The sequence below is a fragment of the Pempheris klunzingeri genome, chromosome 7, assembly GCF_042242105.1.
Source record: "Pempheris klunzingeri isolate RE-2024b chromosome 7, fPemKlu1.hap1, whole genome shotgun sequence".
NCBI classification, from domain to species: Eukaryota; Metazoa; Chordata; class Actinopteri; order Acropomatiformes; family Pempheridae; genus Pempheris; species Pempheris klunzingeri.
The window spans coordinates 10,264,723-10,283,921 of record NC_092018.1 but is presented as its reverse complement, the minus strand read 5'-3'; the positions used below and the strand labels follow the sequence as shown (position 1 = coordinate 10,283,921).

General features: G+C 42.6%; 2 protein-coding genes across 2 annotated transcripts; both read right to left on the bottom strand.

Annotated features, from left to right (window-relative positions):
* Positions 1-2,490: 2,490 nt before the first annotated feature.
* Positions 2,491-5,758, bottom strand: adra2b (adrenoceptor alpha 2B). The gene has a single exon (XM_070834506.1). The coding sequence runs from the start codon at positions 5,746-5,748 to the stop codon at positions 4,165-4,167; it is 1,584 nt and encodes a 527-aa protein (XP_070690607.1). The 5' UTR covers positions 5,749-5,758; the 3' UTR covers positions 2,491-4,164.
* A 6,477-nt stretch (positions 5,759-12,235) lies between these two features.
* On the bottom strand, positions 12,236-15,092 carry dusp2 (dual specificity phosphatase 2). Its single transcript, XM_070833973.1, has 4 exons — positions 14,511-15,092; positions 14,032-14,153; positions 13,677-13,896; positions 12,236-13,099 (listed from the first exon to the last, which is right to left on the bottom strand). The coding sequence occupies exons 1-4, from the start codon at positions 14,896-14,898 to the stop codon at positions 12,882-12,884; spliced, it is 948 nt and encodes a 315-aa protein (XP_070690074.1). The 5' UTR covers positions 14,899-15,092; the 3' UTR covers positions 12,236-12,881.
* Between the last annotated feature and the right edge of the window lie 4,107 nt (positions 15,093-19,199).

Below are 19,199 nucleotides of genomic sequence, written 5' to 3'. Positions count from 1 at the left end.
CAACATCCATCACAAATTTGAAAATCAAAGTTAACATTTGTCTTTCAGCATTTGTGTGTTTCTGTGTACATCCTTTCTTGTAGGGGTGAATGTGCGTGCATTTTTTTTTTCTTAAGGCTACTATCTCATGTGAATCTATCTATCTATCTATCTATCTATCTATCTATCTATCTATCTATCTATCTATCTATCTATCTATCTATCTATCTATCTATCTATCTATCTATTCCACTACCACAAATCAGGCCTGTAAAGGCTATATTTTCCAGCTGTGGTTAAAGAATAAGTAGCTTAGAGACACCATGTCTGTATTAATATACAACGCCGTAAAACATACACCTCACGACTCCCTACGCTTGGCTACGATAAGTTATCTGTTCACCTCCTTGTACACCTCAAGTCACAGCACGGCCATAAATACGGAAATGAAACTGTGAGGACAAGGTGGAGCATCGCTTCGGTGGTGAATCTTCTTTAAATGGAAATGTGTGTATGAGGGAAAAACAGGACAGAGGCTGCTGTGAAATCCCCAAACTGTCCATCAGCATAAATCAATTACAATTCACCGTAGGCCAGCTGACCTCAAATATAACAAGCTGTCAGAACAGCACAGTGTGTGTATGTGTGTTTGTGTGGCTGCATCTCTGTGTGGAGTGAGCTTGCTTCATGACTTGAATACAGTGTGTGACACTTGGTACAAGATGACAAATTCAGTGTGTGTGTGTGTGTGCATAATCTTATATTTGCCGCGGCTCTAATTCCTTATAGACTTCCTCTGTGTTGTTGGCGGTAGGCAACATTATGCTACTTCTGCTGCGGCCTACTTCTTTTGTCCCACTGTGATAGGAGAATTTCCAGTGGCATCTTGAACTACCATCAGCCCACCATGTTATGGACTATTTCCTGAAGTTGTGCTGCCATTCAGGGCTATTTCATAACTGCTGGAGATTGTTCGAGCCTGAACTTCAGTTCGACATGCATGCCAGAAAAATATAATTCTGTTAAAACTCAGATTTTTAGGAAACAACTCTTTGGCAATTTTGTTGTTGTTGTTGTTTTTTTTTTTTGTTTCTTTGTCCCTGAAGCTGTATCATGTGAAAATACATGAAATAAACTAACTGAGGAATGACTTTTTCAAGTAGCTTTATTTCCAAACTGAAGAGGGATGATGACAGATGGGGGATAGAAGATTGTAAAGCTCAGACGTTGCAGTTTGCTCCAAACAAAGTAGGAGAAAAGACAATACAGGCGGTTTCAGGGGAAAAGATGGTGATCGAGAGGCAGATCACTACATCTGTCACTTTTAAGCCATAATTCATACTTTTAAAAATAAACAAAGCAGCAGTCTCACCACATAAAGCCATGGTTGGGGGTCCGTGCAGCACTGCAACTCATATTCATTGGAAACAGCCATGAACCTCTGTGGCTATTTTTTCTTAGAATTGCATTGCTGTAGCTGTTTGCATTTCTGGGGAGAAAATAACCATTTCAGACGAGGACAGTGAGCAGTTGAGTGAGTGCACAGAGCTCTTAGTCTAACCCATTTTATTTTATCAGTCACTTGAATCTCCAGGCCGCTCTATGTGGTATAGACTGTAGCCTTAATGTCCTGCACAAAGCCTGCAAATCATCCAACTGAAAATGGCAATGGGTGATACTGACATTTTCATTTTCAATTAGTTTCCCAGGAAAGGTTTGACAACAGTAGCATAGATAAAGAGAGATTTTCCTGCTGCAGTATGCTTGATAAATTGTACATCCATGAATGTGCTTGTATCTCTGATTGAACATTTCATTGTACTATAACTAGATGAAACAATGATGACAATGTTGCATTGTAGGTTCTGCATTATGCACATAACTCAAAGTTTGTGTTCCTTCAGTTCAACACAAATACTTCCCCCAAGCTCAAATTTCACAAAGCAAGAGCTTCATGGCATAAATCATTTTGCTCTTATTCAAGATATTAAAAATCTGTACAGTGTTCTTGCTCATTGATCACTTCCACATTGCTTGACTTTCAGAATAAAAGCACAGTAACTGAACAATAAATAGGTAACAGACAGAAAACACAATAGTTTGAAATAAATAATACAGTGTTTTCAATCTCTGCCTAACGTCACATACACCTAAATACAAAGTATTACTTTGCAAAGCAACACAGAGTCAGATATCACTGAGTCAGGCTGGTGTCCTATAAGGCTCTTTGGTCCCTTGAGGGTGATCACTAAAAAGCCATGTACTCAATATTACTGATAAACACTGTCTTTCAGTTCATAAGACTTTCTCAACATAGTGATACATTACTTTCCATCAAGTAGAAACATTCACATGACAGACAGCAAAGTGATGCCTGCACCAGGAAATGTGGTCTCTGTTCGTATCAATATTACAGTAGATCTGTAGTAAATAGCAGCCAAAAGAGGCACTGACACTTCCTACAGAAAAACATCAACACACAAACGTACACAAACACACGCGCACACACGCGCACATACACATGCACACACGCGCACACACACACACACACACACACACACACAGGTCAGCAGAATTAGACAATTAGTAAATTGAAATGTTGCTGCTGACAGCCCTTGTCCCATTGAGTCAATAAGCCTGTATGCTGTTCACAGTTACAGACACATTTTCTTTTTTTTTCTTTCTTATTTTTTGTTGTTGAGTAAACTGACAGAGCCTTAGTCTCTTGGTGAGAAAAACAAATGTACCATTCATCCTCTCGCCTCTTAGCAACACACCAAATGTGCCATGTAGAGATCCACTGCGGGCGATGATCTGCCAGAGGCGTTGGTACAGAGTGACTCAGCCAAATGGCTCTCAGAATAACCCATGTAGGCGTAATTAGGGGTAATATTACACATCCATAATTGCATTGTACATCTGTCCATTACAGTTAATGTAAATGTCTACCTGCAAAAAACTGCTGCTCATCATGAAGCAGGGTTTCTGGAAAAAAAAAAAGTTAAATAGTAGTCAGAGTCTAGTTATTTTTCAGTCTTCAGCAGATGCACCTCCCATTAGATACTGCTTTGATTGTTACATATGTGTCCAAATACTGAGGCAGTTCATTAGAGGGGTTGCTCAGTCCAGTCCATCGATGTGATAGTCCAGCTTCAGTTAAAAAGCAGAAACAGCAATTTAGGAGAATGAGAGGGCTTGTATTGTCTTACTTTTACATCTCAGAAACAGACATGCTGTTTTCTTTTATGTCCGAAATCCACCCCACTTCGGCTTGTTCTGTATTTCAGGTAAGGAGAAAGCCAAGTGTCATTACAAACAACCTGAGTGCCCATCATGACCCATACCAAGCCAAGAACAAGGTGTCTGACATGAGGGCTTATAAGTCCACGAGTTCAGTCTGAAAGGGTGCCCTTGTCTGTGCTATCACATTTGAGATTGTCAGAAACCCTTGCTTGTTGTTGCACTTTTAGATAAAAATCGAGGAACACATGTTTGCCCTGCAGCTGGGCAAATTAAGACTGCAGACGTAAGACATCGCCACTAACCGTGTGTGCTCCTTGTGCTCTGTATTAATAAATAAAAGGCCCTAGGCTCACAGGAATCTAAGGTCACTTTTCCTTCTTTTTACCTTTTTTCTTGCCCCATTAGTCCCAGAGTACTTGATAACTGTAAAACCATATCTATTATACATTGAACTGTACTCTTATTATGAGTTAATTCTCAACTGTTTAATTCAAGACTTTAACAGTTTTATAGAGCATGTGTACATTTCGGCTGTGATTCTGCATCACTCTGTGTACCAGCATTATCCATTATTCAATGTGATCTGCAGAGAAAGACTTTCCATTCATTATCGTATCAGCAATACTGATAAGCGACCGCTAAGCCATTATGTGTAAAGCACTGCTGCTATTCCATGTCCTATTTCCACCCCGCACCCTGTGTAAAAACATATGTGTGCATCAGCTGCAAGCTGCGATTTCACAGTCTAAGGTGCCTATTTGCGCACACTGTGGCTGTAAAAGAGTCTCTCAGTTCTGAATTTTATGCTGGAATTTCCACAGTTTGAGATATTTTTGAAACAGCCCTTTGAGTGTTCTGAAAAATGGAAATGATTGTTTTTTTATTTCTATGCCTCTGAAATAGCATTTTTTGTGTCTATGTCCTACACAGCAGATTTGTATGCTAAAAGAAAGTACCCTTGGTGCTTCTGCACAGTATCTTTTTGAAGGCCTTCCTGAAGTCTTTGTTGAAAATGGTGTATATGACTGGGTTGAGTGAGGAGTTGCAGTAACCGATCCAGAAAAAAAACTTGAAGAGTGGATCAGGAATGGTACATGTATCTGGGCACACTGCCTGCAGAGAGTAGGAGAAGAAGAATGGGAACCAGCACACCACAAAGACACCGATGACCACCGCCAGCACAAAGGTGAAACGTTTCTCTCTGTTGACCATCGCTTTACGCCTCGCTGCTCCTGGGTTGCTCTCTGGTTTTGATTTCCTCCCGGGCACCAGCCGAGCCCCCTTTGAAGTGGCGATCATGTCCCGGTAGCGCTTGACTGAGGCCGGAGAGTGGATCCCCCCTCCTGCAGGTGACCCTGGCATGCTGGTGCTGCCTCGACCTCCTCCGTGGCTGTGCTCCATATCGCTCTCTGTGCTTGAGCTGTCACCATTGTTATTGTCAGCTTTTTTCCCTCTCAGGCGCTTGCCCTTCTTCTTCTCCGCTTTAGTCTTGGCAGGCGCAGACGGAGGCACAGCAGAGGGGGGCGAAGGGCCATGGGGAGAGGTCTCAAGGGACGCTGTGACAGGGGTCATGGCTGAAGAAGGGGATGGAGGTTGCAGGAGATTATTTGGGGTAGGATTCTGGGAGGTCTGAGACTCTCCCAGTGAAGGAGAAGGGGTGATGGCGAGGGTGGGGGGTCTGGCATTGGAGGTTTTGTTCGATGAAGGGGGTGTACTTTCTTCATCATCCTTCCCGTTGGCTTGTAAATGTCGTGAAGGCTGACTTGGTGTAGCACAGCCGACCCCATCCTTTCTGGGCTCTCCCGGCGGGCAACGCGTTCTCTGTTTGGCAATTTGGTAAATTCTTACGTAGACCAGGATCATGATGAGGCATGGAGCAAAGAAGGAGCCGATGGTGGAGTAAAGGATGTACCAGCGCTCATCATTCAGCTGGCACTGAGGTCCTCTCTCGCTCCCCTCTTCCCCTACCTCGCTTTTGTTCAGTGAGAGCAGGGGAGGGAAGGAGATGACGGCAGAGATGAGCCACACCACCACAATAGCAGCTTTGATGCGTTTGGGAGTCCGCTGACGCCCGTAAGTAACCCTAGAAATTGATAGGTAGCGGTCCAGTGAGATGGCGCACAGGTGCACAATGGAGGAGGTGCAGAACAGCACATCCAGCGCCAGGTAGATCTCACACCACAGAGATTTGAAGTACCAGTAGCCAAGCAGTTCATTGGCCAAAGAAAAGGGGATGATGAGGGTGGCCACTAAAATGTCTGCAGCAGCTAGTGACACTAAGAAGAGATTCTGCGGACCTCGGAGAGACCGGCTGGTCAGGACAGCGATGATGACCATGATGTTCCCCACAATGGTGAAGACCACCATCAAGGTTATGGCGGTGGCGAAGGCCGCCGTGGCTTCAGGGGAGTAAGGGGCCAACTTCAGGATGCTCTGGTTGCAGGGAACGGAGGCTCCGGCGTTGCTCCCGTTGTTGTTCCAGCCGCTCAGCTCCATGGAGCAGCCGCTGTCCAGAGCCGAGGCCATGCTGGGATTAACTTTCCAGGAGTCTTTGTAGATTAAAAATATGATTAGTTACTGCTTAAAATTTGTTTATAGAATGTATTTTACTAATTGTGCCAGAAGATTTGCATGCATTGTTCAGTATTAAAATGCGGTATTTACATTTCAAATAGTACATGTACGATTGTAATAAATTAAAATGTTCATTATATTTACCTCAGTTGTTCTCGTTTTGCCTTTGTGTTGTTTCCAAATGTAAATCCCCTCACATCCTCCACGACAGATCTCCCAAGTCCATTTTAAGCATACTAAACAGTCCCGAGCGATGCGTCAAGACTCGGATCAGAGGTTTTGAATTAAAAAGACTTTGCTGAATAGACTTTTCCCCTAAAAAACAGAAGTAAATCTTTGAAACTGCTGTGCATCAACCTCTGAGGAGTTAATAATACAGCCCGAAGAACTACAACTTCTTAACGCAGTGGATTGATTACTGTCTTGAAGGTGGGGAGGTTTGATTTATAATAATGTAACTTGGGGTCCTTTATAGCGAGGCTACATTGAAAACTAGAGATCGGATTAGAGTAAATAGAATCGACACTTGTGAGATCTTCGTGCGTTCTCGTTTGGAGACGCGCGTATGCCTGACTGTCTCATCCTAATAGCGAACCAAAACGGGTTAGATAAAGTGAAATAAAGTTAATATGGGATATTTACAAGGATTTATCAATGAAAAGATACTGGTGCTTCCCTGCGAAGGATAGCCTGACTGCAGCCTGTTTCCAGTTAGAAAAAACTCAAAGTTAACCTCAAGCTGTCCAGCCCGGCGCATGAAACCAGATATGCAGTCAAAACGCGCTGTTTCTTCAGTAGTGAAATGATCCCCGCAGAGCAGCTTCAGTCTCTGAGTCTCAGGAGTTGTCTCTCGGTGTTTGGCGCTTCTGTCTCCCCAGAAGTTCACCGGGATGCCATGATTCAGCCGCTCCGCCGGCGCACATCACAGCCTTTCCTCACAGAGGCGCAGCAGCATCTTCACTTGTGAACAGGAACGGAGGACGCAATCTAATAAGTGGGGTGCCTCCCATTTCCCTCTTGCGTTTCTTTTTAGACCCGGTGATGTCATTGTGGGGCTTTGGGCGTCATGGGATCCTTGCTTTTCTATCCCCGGACCCCACCTCCCCCATCCTCCCCTCTCGCTCATATTGAATCTATACCCAAGCGGCTCGACCCATGCAATTATTTTATAAATGGCTTGTTGGGTGTCTCTGCTTTGGCCAACTGACGCTGAGGTGTCCAGCTGAGAGTGCAGATCTGATGCCATGTGCTTTACAGAAAACATTAGTTCCAGCCCAGGGACCCATGCACTTTTTAAAGCTACTCATCATCATTATCATGATGGTCATCATCATCATTCCCTGCAATATGTGGCATAGCACATGTGGCTGATTAATGCTTTTGAATTAAAAAGCCAGTGTGATCTCTTCGTCTTTATAATTTGTTATTTACATCAGTTTCCTTGTAACCTCCAACAACTCCAGTCATTTAGGGCCAATAAACATCCCAACTGTAGCAGCTGGAGCGTGAGTTGGTCTCTCAGGGGAACTGACACTTATCTTTTAGCTAGCTTAAGCCTGTTTTCTCATTTTTGGTAAGGTTAGATTAGGCAGGGACAATGTTTGAGGTTATAAAGGCCAAAACAAGCTCGCATTTTTAAGGCAGGGAGAAGATTTATGTACATGCTGCAGTGTTATCGTCAATGTCTTATCATCGTCATCTATGTCCTAAATACAGACTTTATGAGCTCGGTCTCAGTTGTGAGAAAGAAGTCTTTCTTAATGTGCTAAAACCACAAAGACTCAACAAATTTGGGATGTTCAAATAAAGAGAAAACCCTCATTTTGAGAAATCATGCCCTTGAGAGGGCTGAATTATTGATTTGTTAAACTGCAGGTGGTCTCCCAGTGAATATTTTGCATAGAAAACCTTATTCTGTGCCAAAATTGGTAATTACAACCACCACATAAATGCTGCAGTAAAAGTGAGTTATTTCCGTATGAAATGTGGTCCAGTGAAATTATAAAGTCTACTCATGCTCAGCTGCCTCTCCCTCAGAACATATCAGGTAAATGCATTGTATTACCTTCCACCTCTGCTCACTGTGCGAGGTGGAGGGCAGGGGTATAAGGCACTTGCTTTCTGTGCTCATGCATTTACATCATCACTTGACTTCCTTTTAAACCCCTCTGCATTATGTGCCCTGCAACACTTCCTCCCCCAAGAAGCACAACATCCACTGCATCCCCCTGGATTTGTTGCCTACCTGAGATCAAGTCCCCGATTGTTCAATTACGAAGTGATACCTACGTCATCTTGGCTGTCTTTTTTTTTATAATACTGCCATGAATTAAATAGGAGCAGAGTTTGTCCTCTGGTGTTTGAAAGTATGTAGGTGGACACTGTGATATAAACTCACACAAACAAACAATACACACACACATTCACCAACCTACACAGGCACACACACAATCTTATGAATGGTGTGTGGGTAGGTGGTCCTGTTTGCTTGTTTTTGTAGTGCTTCCTCCACACATCGGTGCTTTAATGAGAGACAAACCCAGCCAGCCACCCATGGAATTACAATTGTGAGCTCTGCTCTCTGACTGTGTGACCTGAAGCAGCATCCAATAATGGTTGTACATTTTTCTCTCCACGCTACATATTCTAAATTTAAAGGGAAAGAGAATAAAGCTTTTAGCGAGAGAGAGCACTCCAATCAAGTGTCTCTATTTCCACGGGCGAACCGTGGTCAGTAACACGCTGAAAATGCATTCTGGGGGAGAGGGTTGTGTCACTGATGCCAAGGTTATAGAGACAGCAGCAAACAGTGTTGCACAGTACATCACTTGATGTACTGTGATGCACAGTACATCACTTCTGAAGTGCTTGTTGTATAAGAGCATGTGGTATACAAATGTGCGCGCACACACGCACGCACACACACACACACACACACACACAATACAGAAGCCTGGAGGAAATTCAGCGGTCATGGATCATGCACAGCAGAGCAGTAATTCTTGCTTGACATCCAGGCGGGAAAAGTTTGCACCTGGTCTGGAAAGGGCACCCACTCTTTGAGAAAGCTGTATGTGCTTTGGAAAAGTTTGGCTTTATTCAGAACAATTACTGAAATTACTGAAAACTAAGAAGAAGTGAGAAGAAATTGCCTCAAAAGACTGTTTCTCAAATGAGAGCCAGATAACTGCAGGTCAACATAATGCAGTGTTGTGGTGGGAGTCTGAGCATGTTATGGTTCAGATCCAAATCAATTATAACACTTAACACCATTTGTAACCCCTTTGACACAGGTTGCATTTGACTATGAGTTGCAAGCAGGTGAACCACTGATTCAATAGGTCAATATTAATAATAATAATAATAAAAGTAATAGTTTTCAATTTTCTGGTTGATTATTTGAATGTTTTAGTGGCCTGAAGAGATGAAAATACACATTTCACAAAGAAGACAGCAAGATATTCTTGTGACCTGTTCCACTGGATTGAAGAACTCATTATATCAATAGTGATCCTCAGAAGTATAGGACTGCAAGTGTGTGTGTGTGTGTGTGTGTGCGTGAGTGTGTGTGTAAATATGTGTAACCTGCAAATAATTACAGGGAGCTCTCCCAGATAGCGATACACTTTCCTGACTACATTTGTAATGCTGCTGCTTGTATGTGTGCATGCAGGCCTTTGCATATTAATACTATTATTGTGTCATTGTTTTAATTCTCAAGCAAATATCACACACATCGCTCATATAATCCATTCGCAGTTTTCTCCGACAGGAATTTCTTGTTTGAATCTTCAAGTGTTAATAGCAAATTCTGTAAATCCCCACATCCGACAGAAGTGTGATCCCTGTGAAAATCCCTAATCTCTGCTCTTCTTGTACATAAGGTACATGCACACACACGTACAAACACACACACAGTTGAGAGGTATTGCCACAGCCTAACGTGATATGACTGGCACTAGTTTAATCTAGACATGAGAGTGAGTAAAGGTTTAAGTCTGTTTTCATTAAGGAGCCTGAGATAATGAGAAGGACCTGAACACAACAAGGAGAGAGAGACATTCAAACAAAAGCGATTTATCTTCCACAGATAAATAAATGAGAGTGGAATGACTCTAAAGGTCATTTAGTTAATGGACAATCACATATTAGAAAATGGTATAGATATGAAGTGTGTGTATGTGAGATGTGTGCATGTGGCTTTTTATGTTTTCTTGTTGAAGCAAAGGCTGCCACAGTTAATACACAGTCTGCTGGCGTCATCTGCTGGATATGTTTGAAGAATCTTGAGTTCTGGTATTTTCAAAAATTGTCACTAGAGAGCACTGTCTCACTACAAACTATTATTCGGTGCTTATTGTAGTGCTGCTTTAGTGACAACACGGGGTAATGTGGCCAAGAACCACCTGAAAGAAATACTCAGATCCTTTGCTTGAGTAAATACACCTGTAAAACATTGCAATTCAAAACCCTACTTAATGTATAAGTAAATATCATCAGCAAAATGTGCTGAAAGTATTAGCATTAAAAGTACTTGTATTACAGAATAATGGCTCATGACTGGTATATGATGATATATCACATCATAGATTGTTAACTCTGATACATAAATGCAAAGGCAGCATCTCTAAAAGTTTTCTCTAATCTTTGCTTTTTTCAGATATTGGGATAGTTTTACATCTGTTGGCCTTTAACAATTGTAACAATTGTAACTATTCTATTTTAAATTTAGAGGAGAAATGTCTCTTTGGTTGAACTCAAAGACATCTGAAACATGGCGAGAGGCCCCATTTGGACTTTTCATAAAGGGGTCATGAGCCAAACACACTGTATTTTATAGGCTTACCATATGTTATCTTAATTCATGTAGTAGTGTAGTAACATGTAGGATATCTATGCAATAGTATAAAAGAGCATGAAATGCATTAAATGTTCAGGTTAAGTAGAAATACATCAAAATTTACTTTTCCACCACTACCTGTGCAGTCTACAGTAAAGAAAATGCACTAAAACAGACTCAGTATTTATTCATCCTGTTTCATTTTTATGACTTTATGGAAAATAAATAGGTTAATAAGGAGGCTAATGAAAAACAACTTTGCCCTGTGACACTTGGAGAATTTTGCATACTTTGGTTTACAGTAAACAGGTGATTAAAGCACAGATTAGAAAACCCTTATACATTAGCCCAGAAAGGCTAATCATGATGGAAATATGCAAATATTAGATTTTTTGCACATCATTCAAACTGCTGATGAAAACTGAATGAGACTGTTAAAGTCTAAATGAACACAAACCAGAGCAAATGTTATTTTTCTGGGTTTCAGATGAAAGTGAACTCTCAGTCTCAATGAAAACCTAAAACCTCCATGGTGCATCTTGTCAGGGAAGCTGTGGCTAATGGAAGGAAAAAGTCAAGCGTAACAGTTACTGTACACTTATGTAAATGTTGGGCGATGGATACTAGCAAGTGAGAGGAAGTGGATCATTTTAGCAATGGTTGATGTAAGAGTGTGGGTGGCATAATTAGCATCAGGGGATGAGGTACAGTCTTTAATACACTAGTAGTTCTTTGCCATTTCAGCCTATTTGCCTATTCTGCCTATACAAACATCAGCTGTGTCTGATATTCTTGTGAGCTATCAACAGACGTCAACATGTATGAATGTAGATCAGTGTGGATGTGATAATAGTTGCACTGGAATCTTGCAAAATGAGGAACCAGCATTTGGTCAAACAAGACAGCACTACAACAACATGTAGTATGTAACAAGAATGTATTTTTTGTACACTTATAAGTCTATGTGAATTTTTCTTCAGTTGCCATTAGATAAAAAATTCTCAAACATAACTCAGCCAGTAATATGAATTTTCCAACCCTCCACATAACAAATGCCCTTCATGGCTTTCTGCTCTAGTTTACTCAGATTTTAAAAAAAAATCCTCGTGACAAAAGTCCAAAGTTGTTTTTGCAACTTGAGTAAGTGGAAGGGAAATTTATGTCAGTGGTTGATGAGGTCAAAAGTACGTCATACTGTAAAACCCATTCTCTGTGGATAATCCTTCCAAAATACTGAGCAACACACGGTTTTAATACTTTCCGTTTTAGCAAGAGTGAATCGAGTGCAGCAAGGTCAGTGTGTGAAATGCATTTGTAATGTGTTCTGATAAAAGACTGCAACACACTCAGGGCTGGCCTGTCTGAGATTACCGTGTCTGTCTGGAGAGCCGGTGTTGGACTATATATTGACTATATCTTTTAGGATATGATAAGTAAAACGTGTGGCACAGAGAGGTAAGAAGGCTCAGTGAGGTCACCAGCTTGTTTCTATTTTAGTGGAAAAAAAACAGCAGGGATCAGCCAAACCTTTTAGGTATAAAGTGCAGAAACAGACAGTAATAATGCTAACACTGTCATAATAAATGTTGAAGTAATAGATAAATATAAAAAATGTATTTACATAGTGAAAAACAACTTCTTCCAGTTTGGGTGTAATCTCTCTCAGGATATACAATGGTCAGTCACAGATTATAGTTTTCAATAAATTGAATAATAAAGCTTGATTCAGTATTGCCTTCAGTAGTTAACGCAGTGTTGTCTCTTACACGTCATGTCACAGTGGCTTTCAGTATGAAAGTAAGAGAGCCCTTGCAAAAGATCAGGCACAGAAGTCAAACAAAATAACGCACAAACACAGAAACCAGTTGAGCAGGCATGTTTCCCCTCAAGTATAAAAACGTCAGGGAAACAACCTCATAGCTGCTCCAACTTGGCTTAGAAACACTCATAATGCTGGTACATTAACTAATTTATATTGCCAACGGCTGTTAGTTGCATCAGGATGCCATTAGTCCGTTTCTTCTGACGACAGGAGTCCAGACCCACCAGCAACACGAATAGCTTTTCTCCACATGTACAAAACATATACCTTTGAACTGTACTAGTTTCAATAGTGCAGATGATACCATTGTACATAAGATTTGAGTCCTGATAAAGCTATGAGTCCAGCACAATACCTACAAGAGGTAGGAGAATGTAAATTTCATGTCATGTAAACTTCCTTTCACTAAATGTGCCTGCTTCTTCATCCCTGGCAGAGAACGTCAGTCTCGAACTGCAGCAGCTGTCCCATGAAGGCCAGGTTGGGGGAGATGACCTGACGCCGCTGCTTCACAAAGTCAAAGGCCTCGTCCAACTTGACGCGCTGCGTGTGCATGAGGTAGGCAAGGCAGATGGTGGCGGAGCGGGAGATACCTGCCTGGCAATGCACTAGCACCCGACCACCACTCTGCTTCACTGAGTCTGTAGGCGGAGTGGAAAAGACAAAACGGAAAAAGGAAGAGACATCAGCACGCCGCTCTCCATTACACATCAGTTTCTTTGACATCATTGAGAATGTTTTACAAGCAGACACACAGAAAAAGCTTTACACTGTTTGACTGAGAGAACAATCTTCCCAGTGATCAAAATATAGTAATTATCTGGCATGCTAATGGAAGTTCAGTAGTTCTAATTATGTAATAGTTATAACTGCAACCTTGCACCTGCAAGGTAAAGGGGTCAAAACAAGCTAAAGAAAACATTAAAATGTTAATAAGTTTCTCTTCTGCAGGTTGTGCAGCATAATCCAGTTGTTTTGTAATCAGAACATTACATTGTTGGTCCATAAGTCTGGGCTACAAACTGGATTATGACACACAAGCTGCTTAGAGATTTTTTGAGGATATTTTATGCTTTATTGAGTGTAAAAAGATGCCTCACGTCATTAAGATGAGAGAAATCTCTGTGTTGGATGGGCTCTATAAGTTTATTAGATTACAATGAGAAAATAATGATATACACAGGTTTGACGTTATTGATGTTTAGAGGAGAAACCCACCGATGAAGGCGATAGCTGTGGAGAAGCAGGCTCTGATGTCAGCAGCTAGGCTGTCCTCCACTGTGAGCCGCAGGTACTGAAACTCCCCCTCATAGAAGTTGGGGCACGAGGATGAAACGTTGAGCACAGCTGTGATACCTGCTGCTGCCAGGGTCTCTCTGCGAGAGGAGTGGATGGCACTGCCCAAAAACAAGAAGGGCAGCAGCTCCACTGGACCGCCCTGCAATTTCCAAAATCAAGTCCATGTTTAAAACCAGGAAGAATCACTCTGCAGTTTGGGCTTTTATTTGTGTCTTTAAGATGCATCACATTTAGTATTGTCTTTTAGCTCTTGTAAAGCTGTTTTTAATCTTACCTGATCATATGCTGGTGTCCTCCGACCTGTCACTACTGGCTCTGGTTCCACTGTAGGGAGGTGATTGCTGGCAGAGTGGTAACAGAGCTCTGGATAGGCCTCTGAAAATCCCTCAAATCCACCTAAATGGAGGTCATATAGTATTAGCTATGCCAAAAAGCTTTCATCAAAGTCTTCCTTAAAAGTGTGTTATGTGTGAAACAAGAGTAATAATGTAGTGAATACATAAAGGAGGCCCGTGTATACATTTTTAAATCGAAAATTCACTTGTTTGTTTACGCTTTAGTTTTGATTATGGAGGTTTTTATCCTCAAAAACAAGTCACACTTAAATGTAAGTATATAAGTAATATATATAATAATACATAGAATATAATTTCTGAGCATATATAATATATTTAATAATTACTAAACACATTTGTAGCTCCTGTTTTTTTCTTGCAAAGTCAAAAACTTAGAAAAGTGGAAATGTTTTGTTACCTTGTAGAAAGCAGATCTGCGTCTGAACTTCGTTTTGCAGAGCGGTAAGCAGCATTTGGGCCACGCTCTCTGCCTTCAGCTCGGCCACGGAGCCGCTGCTCTCATCCACCACCACCAGCGGGGACAAGTCCCCGCGCCGCAGCCGCCCCAGGAGCGCCTTGTCCGGGATGAGCCACTCCAGAGCCACCACCGAGCTCTTGGACCTGCGGCGCAGCATTGAGTTCCAGTTGACGTTGTGGGACTCGCAAATGTGCGCAAAGGAAAAATCGAGGAAAGGTCTGCAGTCCAGCACCACACACCCTGCAGAGATGTAATGGTCTCGGGGCGTCCTGAGTATGTGAACCAGCTTATTGCCGGTTATTTCCAAAGGTTGAAAGCTTGAAGTCATGGCTGAAAACGTGTCTTTAAATTATTTTAAAAGTAATAGATAACAGATTATCTGTTTCTAACAACGACAAAAATATCAAAGAACAATAAAAATGCGGTTTTAGTGTTTTTCTGTGATGGTTTTAAGCGCAGTACTTATAAAAATACTCCAAACTCTACTGTGAGTGTATCTGGAGAGTCCTTGTTGACCTCGGGTCTGTAAAGATCAGCTTTAGATTCACAGTTTCACTTGTTCATTGATAACAGTTGTGAGGGGGGCATGGCCACCGCGGCCCCTCCTTATTTCCACAGAGGAGTAACGTCACAGGCGGAACGACCATATTTGGGCGTCCCGGGTTTCCTCATATGGACACTGACGTCATCCTGGTTTTCCTACCGCGCACGTGGTCGTTTGGGGTTATCCCGTGTTTTTGTGCTGAATGACGTTATGTCGAGAGCTCAAACCAGCCCTTCTTCCTCTGTCCCGAGCCTGAGAGAGGCTGAAAGCCGAGTTTAGTTATGTGGGTTAACTCATCTAGGCCACTGCATTAGTGCTTCTGCTCTCATGCCCCTTCAGACAAAAAATAACACTTTCCCTCAGTGTTTTCCCTTTGTTTTTATGTTACTGATTACCTTTTGGGAATAGTAAAATGTTGCACTTTTAAAAAACTGTTTCTTTGTTTCTCCTCTGCTGGGAAATGGAGTGAGTGTCTGTATCGACCTTTTCCAGGACATCATTGCTGATTAATCAGAATCAGAATTACTTTAATTTTTACTCTGCAAAAACACAAAATTTGCAAACTTGCACAGGGTTATTTCTGTATATACAAATGCACAGATATAGTTATTGCTTCTGCTTATGAACATTCATGTGTGTGTCTGTCGTCCAGTTCACCACACATTTTACATTTCATTTGAACAGGATAAGTCTGGTGATGTTCTATATTGTTGTTTTTGTCAACAGATTATATGACAAGCCCAAAACCAGCAATGGGTTTAGTCCAATGTAGACATCAATCTTTAAAAACAAGCCATAAATAAACAGTTCAAACTGCTGGGCATTGTAGTTTTTATTAAAGATTACTCGAACAGAAATGCAGTTACATGACATACATTTGATTTACTAATGAGTAGGAAGGATGGACTCAGAATAAACCACAGTACCCTTGTTCCTCACAATATGGCTCAGTGTATCTTTAACATAGACTGTATAAAGCATCTGCTCTCAGTCTTGTCTTGACTAGGAGCCTCTCTCTGCACTGTTCTCTAGAACTCTAAACCTGAACCATGGAATTAGTGAACTGGTCTCTCCATGCAGTTGATAAAATTTTCAGTACCAGAAGAGCGGTGCCTGGGGAACCGGCATGCCCTCAAGGAACGTTTCCAGCTGGCTACACGGTCGACTCGTGGGAGAAGTGGAGGACCATGTGCCTGGCGGACCTGTCCATTGAGGACGTGGAAGATGTTTATCTGTTTGGATCCATGATACTAGGTGCTCTGCTGATTGGATCAGGCTTTGTACTGATGTATCGTCAAATCTGGAAGACGGTGGTAGCAGTCAAGGGCCCCACTCCGCTGCCAACCATGATTGAGGGTTTAGGCAGGGCTCAGGCCACGGCCGTGGCTGCGGTTCTCAACCGCTCGGATAACATCTTGGAGAAGCTTTCGGCTCTGCAGAAAGGATTGGATCGATTGAGTGACCAGAATGGACAATAGAGTAAGCCAAGTCTATTGAATATGGCTGTCTCGCTCTAACCCAAATCATCTAATCTGAATTGGCCTCCCTAAGCAGTGGCCTTGGCCAAGGTCACTGTCTGAACAATCTCCCCTCTGAGTGCACTGCAGCTGGGACGCTCTTCCCCATCACTCCCCCATCCACCTGGTGTTTGTTGGCTTATCTGGAACCGGACCAGGGACGTCTCCATGGCAACCGCCATGTTATCGCCGACGACCGCGAATGAACTGAGGCGGGTTTTGGGAACTGATTGAATTGAACAATGATATCTTCATGATATTTTTTAATGAATGTTAACATTGATTGTTGCTTATCTGGACTGTAAATGTTTAAGTAAAGAGAAAAAATCTTGAAGTTTTAGGGGCTTTAAGTCCATTTCAAGGGTGCTTTGGGTGCTGGGTTGTAGTTTTCAGTGCAAGTTGTCTCAATTCTACAGGAATGTTACTAAAGTCAAACACCAGTAATTATGATTTAGTCGGTATTTTAGACAACTTCCACCCTTGATATAGGACACTCATGTAATTTACACCCAGACACAAACACTGGAAAATGTACTTAGACTTAGACTTAGACTTAGACTTAGACTTTCTTTATTTTATCCCCCATAGGGGGAAATTTTCTTGTTACAGCAGCAACAATATAAACAGGGAGAGTGAAAGAAACAAAGCAATAGAAAAGACAAAAAAATAGCAAATATAAATATAAATATAAATATAAATATAAATATAAATATATGGATTGTGATGAAATGAAATAAATATTTACACCATGGGATATTTACACTGTAGACAGGAGTGGAATGGCATGGATGGTAGGCAGTATATTAACATCAGCCAGTGATGCTGGTGTTGTAGAGTCTGATGGCTGATGGGAGAAATGACCTGCGGTAGCGTTTCTTCTTGCAGGGTGGGTGCCTCAGCCTGCTGCTGAAAGAGCTGCTGAGGGCCCCCACAGTCTCATGCAGGGGGTGAGAGGGGTTGTCCATGATGGACTTGAGTTTTGTTAGTGTCCTCCTCTCACCCACCTCCTCTATGGAGTCCAGGGAGCAGTCCAGGACAGAAGCGGCCCTCCTGACCAGCCTGTTCAGTCTCTTTCTGTCCCTCTCCGTGCTCCCTCCTCCCCAGCAGACCACTGCATAGAGGACTGCAGACGCCACCACAGAGTCATAAAAAGTCCTGAGCAGAGTCCTGCACACTCCAAAGGACCTCAGTCTCCTCAGCAGGTGGAGACGACTTTGGCCCTTCTTGTACAGGACGTCTGTGTTGTGAGACCAGTCCAGTTTGTTGTTGAGGTGAACACCCAGGTATTTGAGGGTCTCCACCCTCTCAATGTCCAGTCCCTGGATGTTCACCGGTGCAGTCTGGGATGTCTTCCTGCGGAAGTCAATCACCATCTCCTTTGTCTTGCTGGTGTTGAGCTGAAGATGGTTTAGCTCACACCAGTCAACGAAGTTGGAGACGACCTCCCGGTACTCCTGTTCGTCCCCCTCTGACACACACCCTACGATGGCTGTGTCATCGGAGAACTTCTGGAGGTGACAGCTCCCAGAGTTGTAACTGAAGTCCGAGGTGTACAGGGTGAAGAGGAAGGGGGAGAGTACTGTCCCCTGTGGGGTCCCTGTGCTGCAGACAACTTCATGTGTGTGTTGGATAGTTTATACCAGAAGGTGTAATCTGACATCTTTGTCTTCATTTCCTCATGACCCACATTCAAATCACTCTGCCCTCGCAAAGCATCTCCCACTCAAACCTCTGACTCCACTTTCCTCATGTTCCCACTTCCCTTTTCCCTCCCTCACGGCTGCCTGCTGGTGTCTCAGCAGCACTCGCACTTTGTCGTGCTTTGTCCCTGCTGAGGCTGCAATTTCAATCTTCAACAGCACACACACACACACACACACACTGCACACACTTTAGTACACTGTTTATCATGGCTGTCAGTGGAGCCGCTGAGCATGCATTTACTGAAGCCTCAACCTGCACTTTAGGCTCGAACACAGACATACGAAGCCACAGTGAAGTGATGAGGTCTGCTGAGTTGGATGATTGTGACGTGAGAGTCTCTGCATGGTGGGTGTTTCCTTTTCGACTTTCGTCCCCAACTCGGCAGCCCGACAGGAAACAGCACCGCACACACACCCTGTCAACATCCATGCGGGCCTCGGCATCCCCACACACGCCCGCTCACAACCATTGTCACATTCGTCATAGCTCATAACCAAAACTGGCTACGCCTGATTCAAAAAGCTAGTCAGAAATTACCTTGAAAATCGATGAATTCAGAGGTGACTTAGTTCCTGGATGTGGTGACTCATATACAATCAATCACTCTCTTTCATTTTCATTTGGTTTAAATGTTTCATCATCTTTCCTATGCTAGCAAATCAGTTGGCAAAGAGTCAGCCAAAAATACATCCGGCGTGACATAATGCTGGGTGTGAATTTGATGTTGCTGGTGATGACTTGTTATTGTCTCTCAGTACAAGGCATGGCAGATGAAAAAAGGAAACAGTGAGCAGAAATTTGACTTCACAGGTGGTATGCCAGACTTGTAGAGTTGATGAAGAGGAGGTGGCGGGGATCATGACA

What these genes read in the sequence shown, in the direction of transcription:
- adra2b (XM_070834506.1), bottom strand. Translation starts at nt 5,748, where the DNA reads ATGGCCTCGGCTCTGGACAGCGGCTGCTCCATGGAGCTGAGCGGCTGG.
- dusp2 (XM_070833973.1), bottom strand. Translation starts at nt 14,898, where the DNA reads ATGACTTCAAGCTTTCAACCTTTGGAAATAACCGGCAATAAGCTGGTT. An exon ending in GGACACCAGCATATGATCAG is followed by an intron (nt 13,897 to 14,031) that starts GTAAGATTAAAA and finishes TGGAAATTGCAG; the next exon opens with GGCGGTCCAGTGGAGCTGCT. An exon ending in CACAGCTATCGCCTTCATCG is followed by an intron (nt 13,100 to 13,676) that starts GTGGGTTTCTCC and finishes CTCCGCCTACAG; the next exon opens with ACTCAGTGAAGCAGAGTGGT.